The following is a 12047-nucleotide window of genomic DNA, read 5'->3' as shown; positions in this document are numbered from 1 at the left end:
TGGTTATACCACCTTCATGTATGAACAAGTGGTTATACCACCTTCATGTATGAACATGTGGTTATACCACCTTCATGTATGAACATGTGGTTATACCACCTTCATGTATGAACATGTGGTTATACCACCTTCATGTATGAACATGTGGTTATACCACCTTCATGTATGAACATGTGGTTATACCACCTTCATGTATGAACATGTGGTTATACCACCTTGTGGTTATACCACCTTAATGTATGAACATGTGGTTATACCACCTTCATGTATGAACATGTGGTTATACCACCTTCATGTATGAACATGTGGTTATACCACCTTCATGTATGAACATGTGGTTATACCACCTTGTGGTTATACCACCTTCATGTATGAACATGTGGTTATACCACCTTCATGTATGAACAAGTGGTTATACCACCTTCATGTATGAACATGTGGTTATACCACCTTGTGGTTATACCACCTTAATGTATGAACATGTGGTTATACCACCTTCATGTATGAACATGTGGTTATACCACCTTCATGTATGAACATGTGGTTATACCACCTTCATGTATGAACATGTGGTTATACCACCTTGTGGTTATACCACCTTCATGTATGAACATGTGGTTATACCACCTTCATGTATGAACATGTGGTTATACCACCTTCATGTATGAACATGTGGTTATACCACCTTCATGTATGAACATGTGGTTATACCACCTTGTGGTTATACCACCTTAATGTATGAACATGTGGTTATACCACCTTCATGTATGAACATGTGGTTATACCACCTTCATGTATGAACATGTGGTTATACCACCTTCATGTATGAACATGTGGTTATACCACCTTGTGGTTATACCACCTTCATGTATGAACATGTGGTTATACCACCTTCATGTATGAACAAGTGGTTATACCACCTTCATGTATGAACATGTGGTTATACCACCTTGTGGTTATACCACCTTAATGTATGAACATGTGGTTATACCACCTTCATGTATGAACATGTGGTTATACCACCTTCATGTATGAACATGTGGTTATACCACCTTCATGTATGAACATGTGGTTATACCACCTTGTGGTTATACCACCTTCATGTATGAACATGTGGTTATACCACCTTCATGTATGAACAAGTGGTTATACCACCTTCATGTATGAACATGTGGTTATACCACCTTGTGGTTATACCACCTTCATGTATGAACATGTGGTTATACCACCTTCATGTATGAACATGTGGTTATACCACCTTCATGTATGAACATGTGGTTATACCACCTTCATGTATGAACATGTGGTTATACCACCTTCATGTATGAACATGTGGTTATACCACCTTCATGTATGAACATGTGGTTATACCACCTTGTGGTTATAACACCTTCATGTATGAACATGTGGTTATACCACCTTCATGTATGAACATGTGGTTATACCACCTTGTGGTTATAACACCTTCATGTATGAACATGTGGTTATACCACCTTCATGTATGAACATGTGGTATACCACGCTACAGCAGCTTTTACACCTTCCCATATAAAATGTCCCCCTTTGTTTCCACCGAAAACTACCCGGGTAGATTTAGTCCTTCAGGAACTTTTCAGAGTTCCTGCCAGCTCGGTGGAACTTTCGGAAGGTTCTAGCTGTCAAACACAGTTGGGGGCGTTCCTAAATCTTATTTTTCCAACATCAGAATATGCGCGGCAACTTGTTTATTTCTTATTTCTTGAGTATTTCTATTACAACAAACTTGACAAAGGAAAGAAAGAAGAACAAAAGGAACTTTCCACTTGCAGGAACTCTTGTAGGGAATATTTGTGCTGAAGAAGGCTGATCAGTGGAAGAACTATCTTGGAGTGTCTTTACTCAGCCCTAGTCTTTAAACTATATGCATGAGTTATATTATTTTGTTATGTTGGTTTTTTTACAAACTTAATTTCAATACGCGAAGCTACGAGAAGTGGACAGACTCTTTAAACATATTTACAGAGGAGTATAAAGCAACGACCTCAGCTGCTTACGACTCTTGAGACTTTGTTGGATAAATGTGAAATAAGGAAGCAGTACACAGGTGCAACAAAGGTAAATAACATCAAATATGAACTATTTACTTCATTAAATGTTGTAAAAGTAGTCAGTGTGATTATTAGCCTCAACCAGAGTGAACAGAATGCTAATGCTAACAAGCTAAAGCGAAGTGTTTGTGTTGTCAATGTGAGATAAACACTGACATTATTTATATATTGTTATTTACAGATAAATGACATCAAATATGAACTATTTACTTCATTAAATGTTGTAAAAGTAGTCAGTGTGATTATTAGCCTCGACCAGAGTGAACAGAATGCTAATGCTGACAAGCTAAAGCAACATGTTCGTGTTGTAAATTGTGAGATAAACACTGACATTTATATATTGTTATCTACAGATAAATTACATCAAATATGAACTACTTACTTCATTAAATGTTGTAAAAGTAGTCATTGACACTCCATTTGTGTGATTATTAGCCTCAACCAGAGTGAACAGAATGCTAATGCTAACAAGCTAAAGCAAAGTGTTTGTGCTGTCAATGTGAGATAAACGCTGACATTATTTATATATTGTTATTTACGGATAAATGACATCAAATATGAACTATTTACTTCATTAAATGTTGTAAAAGTAGTCAGTGTATTTATTAGCCTCAACCAGAGTGAACAGAATGCTAATGCTGACAAGCTAAAGCAACATGTTCGTGTTGTAAATTGTGAGATAAACACTGACATTTATATATTGTTATCTACAGATATTAACTATTTACTTCATTAAATGTTGTAAAAGTAGTCAGTGACACTCCATTTGTGTGAGTATTAACCACAACCCGTGTGAACAGAATGCTAATGCTAACAAGCTAAAGCGTTCGTGCTGTCAATGTGAGATAAACACTGACATTTATTATTTATATATTGTTATTTACAGATAAATGACATCAAATATGAACTATTTACTTCATTAAATGTTGTAAAAGTAGTCATTGACACTCCATTTGTGTGATTATTAGCCACAACCCGTGTGAACAGAATGCTAATGCTAACAAGCTAAAGCGTTCGTGCTGTCAATCTGAGATAAACACTGACATTTATTATTTATATATTGTTATTTACAGATAAATGACATCAAATATTAACTACTTACATCATTAAATGTTGTAAAAGTAGTTAGTGACACTCCATTTATGTGGTTATTAGCCTCAACCCGTGTGAACAGAATGCTAATGCTAACAAGCTAAAGCGTTCGTGCTGTCAATGTGAGATAAACACTGACATTTATTATTTATATATTGTTATTTACAGATAAATGACATCAAATATGAACTATTTACTTCTTTAATGTTGTAAAAGTAGTCATTGACACTCCATTTGTGTGATTATTAGCCACAACTCGTGTGAACAGAATGCTAATGCTAACAAGCTAAAGCGTTCGTGCTGTCAATCTGAGATAAACACTGACATTTATTATTTATATATTGTTATTTACAGATAAATTACATCAAATATGAACTATTTACTTCATTAGATGTTGTAAACGTAGTCAGTGACACTTTATTTGTGTGGTTATTAGCCTCAACCAGAGTGAACAGAATGCTAATGCTAATAAGCTAAAGTGACGCGTTCGTGCTGTCAATGTGAGATAAACACTGACATTATTTATATATTGTTATTTACAGATGAATGACATCCAATATTAACTATTTACTTTATTAAATGTTGTAAAAGTAGTCAGTGTGATTATTAGCCTCAACCAGAGTGAACAGAATGCTAATGCTAACAAGCTAACAATATTTCCCCCCCAAAGAGTACATTAATGGCGCTCCCAAGTATGGAGGAGTTAACGAAGCAGGCCACAGCAAGTTTTAATTGTGATGAGACCGGACTTTTCTGGAAAAAGATGTGAATATGCCTGCCATTTTGTTGATACAAGCAACACAATGTTTGTATCTACTTGTTGTATTAGCTGGCGATGCTAATGCAAGCTGCAGAAGTACAGAACAGTTTCATGGAGCACGTCTATATTTAGGGGTGCAAAAAACATTTATTCTGATTTATTTTGATTCAAAAATAGATTGGAAATTAAAAAAATATATTTAAAAGAGCTCAAATTTTTTTATTTTTTAAAAAATATTATTACATTTTTTTTAAGAATAAAAAAAAAATATATATATTTTTTTTTCGCACGTTAGCTGTTAGCATACTTGTGACAACGTTAGCATGCTATCCGTTTTTATTTTTTTGCTAGCTTTTTAGTTAATATTTTATGTTTAGATCTAAATATCATGAATTTTAATACTTGGCGCTACCTTAAAAGTACGCTAACTTGTCCTATGTCATCATGCTGGATGTTAGAATGCTAATGTTTTATGCTAGCTTTTTAGCTCATTTGATATGTTTAAACCTAAAATTCATAAATAAATAAACTATGGTAATGTTAGTATGCTAACTTGTTATACCAGCTGTTCAGCTGATTTTGTATGTTTACACCTAAAATTTGAATACTTGGCGCTACCTTAGAAGTACGCTAACTTGTCATATGTCATCACGTTTGAATGCTAACATTTTACGCTAGCTTTTTAACTACATCTGTATGTTTAATCCTGAACATCATGGATTTTGATGCTTGGCTCAATAATGGAAGTATGCTAACATCTCTAATATTAGAATGCTAATGTTTTATGCTAGCTTTTTTAGCTAATTGTGTATATTTAAACCTAAAAATCATGGATTTGGATTCTTGGCGCCACTTTAGAAGTATGCCATTGCGTTTATATTATTAAGCTAATGTTTTATGCTAGCTTTTGAGCTAATTGTGTATATTCAAACCTAAAAATCATAGATTTTGATACACGGCGCCATCTTAGAAGAATGCCAACGTCTTTTATAATAGTATGCTAACGTTTTATGCTAGCTTTTTTAGCTCATTTTGTATGTTTGAACCTAAAAATAATGGATTTGGATTCTTGGCGGCATCTTAGAAGTATGCTAACGTCTTTTATATTAGTATGCTAACGTTTTATGCTAGCTTTTTAGTTAATTTAGTATGTTTCAACCTAAAAATAATGGATTTGGATTCTTGGTGGCATCTTAGAAGTATGCCAACGTCTTTTAAATAAGTATGCTAATGTTTTATGCTAGCTCTTTAGCAAATTTTGTATGTTTAAACTTACAAATCATAGATTTTGACACTTGGCACCATCTTAGAAGTATGCCAACATCTTATATATTAGTATACTAACATTTTATGCTAACTTTTTAGCTCATTTTGTATGTTTAGACCTAAAAATAATGGATTTGGATTCTTGGCGGCATCTTAGAAGTATGCCAACGTCTTTTATACTAGTATGCTAACGTTTTATGCTAACTTTTTTTAGCTCATTTTGTATGTTTAGACCAAAAAATCATGGATTTGGATTCTTGGCGGCATCTTAGAAGTATGACAACGTCTTTTATATTAGTATGCTAACGTTTTATGCTAGCTTTAGAGCTAATTTTGTATATTTAAACATAAAAATCATAGATTTTGATACTCGGCGCCATCTTAGAAGTATGCCGACATCTTTTATATTAGTATGCTAATGTTTTATGCTAGCTTTTTTAGCTAATTTTGTACGTTTAAACCTAAAAATCATCGATTTGGATTCTTGGCGCCATCTTAGAAGTATGCCATTGCGTTTGTATTATTATGCTAATGTTTTATGCTAGCTTTTTAGCTAATTGTGTATATTCAAACCTAAAAATCAAGGATTTGGATACTTGGCGGCATCTTAGAAGAATACCAACATCTGTTATATTAGTATGCTAACGTTTTATGCTAGCTTTTTTAGCTAATTTTGTACGTTTAAACCTAAAAATCATGGATTTTGATACTCGGCGCCATCTTAGAAGTATGCCAACGTCTTTTATATATTAGTATGCTAATGTCTTATGCTAGCTTTTTTAGCTAATTTTGTACGTTTAAACCTAAAAATAATGGATTTGGATACTTTTCTGCGTGAATTTTCTAGTTGTCATTATTATACCAAATAACACATTTCGAAAATCAGTATAAATGTTGAATCAAGAACCGATTTTGAATCGAATTGTCGGATTTCCATTATTTTGGAACATCACCTAAATAATGACAATTGTTCAAGGGTGCAATTGTTATACAGTAGGTTATTGCTACTGTTGTGCAATACTGTATACATGACATCACACAACATGTATAAAGTGAATCATTTTCCAGCTAATTCTGGAACTTCTGCAGTGATTTCAATATTATTTAGAGGTATTGTCAATAATAACTGAATGCTGCAAACTGGCATTAGCATAGACTTGGTGTGTGTAGCCTGCTGGCAGGTTGCAAGGTGAGCATGCACTTATTGGAGGGGACAGGGTGTTAGAGGTTAGGGGGGTCGGGAGGACAAGCACACACCTTCAGTGTGGGACACAGGCAAAGAGATCTCCATGCAAGCGGCGGACTGGGCCTTGCGGAACGGCGGCCGGCCAGGGCCTCTGCGGGCAAGCCGTGGCCCCTCGGGACCCGTCGGGATGCGAGGCTTCCCCGCCGAGCAGGGCTGGGAGGTGGGGCTAGTGCAATGTCCATTGACATGATCTGCAATGACGCAAAGCATTAGGAGGGGAAACAAGGTCACGTTCCACAGCTGTTCAGTTTGCTACCTCAATATCTGTCGGCACGAGTCACTTCTTACAATGCAGGAACATGGAAAAGTGCCAAATTGGTTAAAAAGTTGTCGTTAAAAGTTTGGTTTTGCGTGGAGTTCAGACCTGGGCAAAATACAGCGTCAGTGTTTTATTGTTCAGAGTTAATATTGTAAATCCCACGTAAAAGAGGAGCGACGTTCATATGTTGTTAATATTCAGTGTTTTATTGTTCATAGTTAATATTGTAAATCCAACGTAAAAGAGGAGCGACTTTCATATGTTGTTAATATTTAGTGTTTTATTGTTCGTAGCTAAAATTGTAAATCCCACGTAAAAGAGGACAATGTTCGTATGTTGTTAATATTCAGTGTTTTATTGTTCATAGTTAATATTGTAAATCCCACGTAAAAGAGGAGCGACATTCATATGTTGTTAATATTCCGTGTTTTATTGTTCGTAGTTAATATTGTAAATCCCACGTAAAAGAGGACACTGTTCATATGTTGTTAATATTCAGTGTTTTATTGTTCATAGCTAATATTGTAAATCCCACGTAAAAGAGGAGCGACGTTCATATGTTGTTAATATTCAGTGTTTTATTGTTCGTAGCTAATATTGTAAATCCCACGTAAAAGAGGAGCGATGTTCATATGTTGTTAATATTCAGTGTTTTATTGTTCGTAGCTAATATTGTAAATCCCACGTAAAAGAGGAGCGACTTTCATATGTTGTTAATATTCAGTGTTTTATTGTTCATAGCTAATATTGTAAATCCCACGTAAAAGAGGAGCGATGTTCATATGTTGTTGATATTCAGTGTTTTATTGTTCGTAGCTAATATTGTAAATCCCACGTAAAAAAGGAGCGACTTTCATATGTTGTTAATATTCAGTGTTTTATTGTTTATAGCTAATATTGTAAATCCCACGTAAAACAGGAGCGACGTTCATATGTTGTTAATATTCAGTGTTTTATTGTTCATAGCTAATATTGTAAATCCCACGTAAAAGAGAAGCGACATTCATATGTTGTTAATATTCAGTGTTTTATTGTTCGTAGCTAATATTGTAAATCCCACGTAAAAGAGGAGCGACTTTCATATGTTGTTAATATTCAGTGTTTTATTGTTCATAGCTAATATTGTAAATCCCACGTAAAAGAGGAGCGACGTTCATATGTTGTTAATATTCAGTGTTTTATTGTTCGTAGCTAATATTGTAAATCCCACGTAAAAGAGGAGCGACTTTCATATGTTGTTAATATTCAGTGTTTTATTGTTCATAGCTAATATTGTAAATCCCACGTAAAAGAGGAGCGATGTTCATATGTTGTTGATATTCAGTGTTTTATTGTTCGTAGCTAATATTGTAAATCCCACGTAAAAAAGGAGCGACTTTCATATGTTGTTAATATTCAGTGTTTTATTGTTTATAGCTAATATTGTAAATCCCACGTAAAACAGGAGCGACGTTCATATGTTGTTAATATTCAGTGTTTTATTATTCATAGCTAATATTGTAAATCCCACGTAAAAGAGAAGCGACATTCATATGTTGTTAATATTCAGTGTTTTATTGTTCGTAGCTAATATTGTAAATCCCACGTAAAAGAGGAGCGATGTTCATATGTTGTTAATATTCAGTGTTTTATTGTTCGTAGTTAATATTGTGAATCCCACGTAAAAGAGGAGCGATGTTCATATGTTGTTAATATTAAGTAATTTATTGTTCGTAGCTTATATTGTAAATCACATGTAAAAGAGTAGCGATGTTCATATGTTGTTAATATTCCGTGTTTTATTGTTCGTAGTTAATATTTTAGATCCCACGTAAAAGAGGAGCGACGTTCATATGTTGTTAATATTCAGGGTTTTATTGTTAATAGCTAATATTGTGAATCCAACGTAAAAGAGGAGCGACGTTCATATGTTGTTAATATTCAGTGTTTCATTGTTCGTAGTTAATATTGTAAATCCCACGTAAAAGAGGAGCGACTTTCATATGTTGTTAATATTTAGTGTTTTATTGTTCATAGCTAATATTGTAAATCCCACGTAAAAGAGGAGCGACTTTCATATGTTGTTAATATTCAGTGTTTTATTGTTCATAGTTAATATTGTAGATCCCACGTAAAAGAGGAGCGACGTTCATATGTTGTTAATATTCAGTGTTTTATTGTTCATAGTTAATATTGTAAATCTCACGTAAAAAAAGAGCGACGTTCATGTTGTTAATATTTAGTGTTTTATTGTTCATAGCTAATATTGTGAATCCCACGTAAAAGAGGAGCGACGTTCATACGTTGTTAATATTCAGTGTTTTATTGTTCGTAGTTAATATTGTAAATCCCACGTAAAAGAGGAGCGACGTTCATATGTTGTTAATATTCAGTGTTTTATTGTTCATAGCTAATATTGCAAATCCCTTTTTCTTTATTTTAATGTACATTTTGGGTGTCTCACTCTGTAAAAAACTGTAAAAATCCATTCCGTTTTTTTTAGGTGGTCTGTCATAACTTTTTTAGAATTCTATTGGACATTGTGACTTTTGGTATTAGTGTTCCTGAAAATAAGGAATTAAATTATACAATTTATACACACATACACATTGGCCCCCCCAGACACATTTTTCTCTCAATGTGGCCCCCGAGTGAAAATATTTGTCTAGTCCCTGCAAAAGGACTTGTGCTGACAGATATTGAGTATATTTATGTGTGAGAGGAGCAGGCGGATGTTAAGAGGAGAGATAGTCATCAGAAGAAAAGGGAAATGTGTGACAAGGTTGCAGAGAGGAAGGAGAAAGAGGCACAACAACAACAACAAAATTGAAGCATTAACAAAAACAGATCAGGCTTGTTTCACGTCTTCCAAAACCTTGCTTTTCTGGCGTATTTGTCAACGTTTTGGTCTGCAGGCTATTGCAAAACGCCACATTAGATGACACCAGATGATGTCATATCTGGCGTCTGACCCGCTCGCCGCTTTACCCACTTCCCCTCGGGGGGCCGTGCAGAGCTGGTCGGCTCCTTGATTCAGTGCGGAGGGGAAGTTGTTAGAATAATTGTTTCTAAGTTATCACAAAAACTTTGTGTTACATTGAGTTCAGCTCGCCGTGCGAGAGGACAAAAGCTGTCTTTGATCCTACCAAGCAAAAGGCTTTTAAAACTCCACTGTGTAGGATGGGGAGCGACATGAGGGTGTCGGTTTCTTTGATGTATTGTAATCCACAGGAAGATTTTGTCTTGACCCGAGATCTACAAAGCCTCCAGGCACTTTTTCTTTGAACTGTTTTGTAACCAAAGGCAGCGGCTGTTTACGACCCCCTTCCCTTAGAAACAGCTGTTGCCATGTAATCAGGGAAAGTCCAAATAAAAGAGGAGGCGTGCAATCTTTCGTCAGAGCGTGGTGGAACACTGTACATGGGTACAGGTCTACGCGTTTCTCCTCATTGAGACAAATTTAATTCTGTCTCTGTTTGATTCCTTACTTCTTGTCTTGTTTAATAGATGTCATCAGTGTTTGAACCTGACAATCGCAACATCCGGTTTCAGCAGGGCTGTTTCGGTGTCAAGTCTTTTTTGGTGTGACAAATTTTCGGTGAATCGCTAAACAATAGTGCGCAAATAATAAAATAAAATATGAACATATATTTTAATTCCGAAGAAATAGAGATTGGTGAAGGACCAAAATGGACGCAGTTGCGTATTTGCTTACATGTTAAAGTTAAATTGTTTCTGTAAGTGTGTTGCAAAATGAAGCTAATGTAGATCCACGCTGATGTCGGTGTTGCCTCTACTGAACAGCCCAAAAATATTAGAACCCTCCAAAATATATTAAACTATATGTCAGAATAATTGTATCTAAGTTATCACAAAACTTTGTGTTGCATTGAGTTCAGCTCGCCGTGCGAGAGGACAAAAGCTGTCTTTGATCCTACCAAGCAAAAGGCTTTTAAAACTCCACCGTGTAGGATGGGGAGCGACATGAGGGTGTCGGTTTCTTTGATGTATTGTAATCCACAGGAAGATTTTGTCTTGACCCGAGATCTACAAAGCCTCCAGGCACTTTTTCTTTGAACTGTTTTGTAACCAAAGGCAGCGGCTGTTTACGACCCCCTTCCCTTAGAAACAGCTGTTGCCATGTAATCAGGGAAAGTCCAAATAAAAGAGGAGGCGTGCAATCTTTCGTCAGAGCGTGGTGGAACACTGTACATGGGTACAGGTCTACGCGTTTCTCCTCATTGAGACAAATTTAATTCTGTCTCTGTTTGATTCCTTACTTCTTGTCTTGTTTAATAGATGTCATCAGTGTTTGAACCTGACAATCGCAACATCCGGTTTCAGCAGGGCTGTTTCGGTGTCAAGTCTTTTTTGGTGTGACAAATTTTCGGTGAATCGCTAAACAATAGTGCGCAAATAATAAAATAAAATATGAACATATATTTTAATTCCGAAGAAATAGAGATTGGTGAAGGACCAAAATGGACGCAGTTGCGTATTTGCTTACATGTTAAAGTTAAATTGTTTCTGTAAGTGTGTTGCAAAATGAAGCTAATGTAGATCCACGCTGATGTCGGTGTTGCCTCTACTGAACAGCCCAAAAATATTAGAACCCTCCAAAATATATTAAACTATATGTCAGAATAATTGTATCTAAGTTATCACAAAACTTTGTGTTGCATTGAGTTCAGCTCGCCGTGCGAGAGGACAAAAGCTGTCTTTGATCCTACCAAGCAAAAGGCTTTTAAAACTCCACCGTGTAGGATGGGGAGCGACATGAGGGTGTCGGTTTCTTTGATGTATTGTAATCCACAGGAAGATTTTGTCTTGACCCGAGATCTACAAAGCCTCCAGGCACTTTTTCTTTGAACTGTTTTGTGACCAATGGCAGCGGCTGTTTACGACCCCCTTCCCTTAGAAACAGCTGTTGCCATGTAATCAGGGAAAGTCCAAATAAAAGAGGAGGCGTGCAATCTTTCGTCAGAGAGTGGTGGAACACTGTACATGGGTACAGGTCTATGCGTTTCTCCTCATTGAGACAAATTTAATTCTGTCTCTGTTTGATTCCTTACTTCTTGTCTTGTTTAATAGATGTCATCAGTGTTTGAACCTGACAATCGCAACATCCGGTTTCGGCAGGGCTGTTTCGGTGTCAAGTCTTTTTTGGTGTGACAAATTTTCGGTGAATCGCTAATCAATAGTGCGCAAATAATAAAATAAAATATGAACATATATTTTGATTCCGAAGAAATAGAGATTGGTGAAGGACCAAAATGGACGCAGTTGCGTATTTGCTTACATGTTAAAGTTAAATTGTTTCTGTAAGTGTGTTGCAAAATGAAGCTAATGTAGATCCAC

The 12047-nt window shown here is 35.6% G+C and overlaps 1 protein-coding gene across 8 annotated transcripts in view; it reads right to left on the bottom strand.

The window, feature by feature from the left end:
* stxbp5l (syntaxin binding protein 5L) overlaps nt 1–12047 on the bottom strand; it is a 516749-nt gene that overhangs the window by 42212 nt on the left and 462490 nt on the right. For all 8 annotated transcript variants that reach the window (XM_062067482.1, XM_062067484.1, XM_062067485.1 and 5 more), the window contains one exon: nt 6463–6642. In XM_062067482.1, the coding sequence (XP_061923466.1) occupies nt 6463–6642 (180 nt within the window). The remainder of the gene's footprint in view (nt 1–6462; nt 6643–12047) is intronic.

The sequence above is a fragment of the Entelurus aequoreus genome, linkage group LG13 (genome assembly GCF_033978785.1).
Source record: "Entelurus aequoreus isolate RoL-2023_Sb linkage group LG13, RoL_Eaeq_v1.1, whole genome shotgun sequence".
In the NCBI taxonomy this organism is placed as follows: domain Eukaryota; kingdom Metazoa; phylum Chordata; class Actinopteri; order Syngnathiformes; family Syngnathidae; genus Entelurus; species Entelurus aequoreus.
The sequence above is the reverse complement of the archived record's forward strand: the minus strand, read 5'-3'. Positions and strand labels throughout refer to the sequence as shown.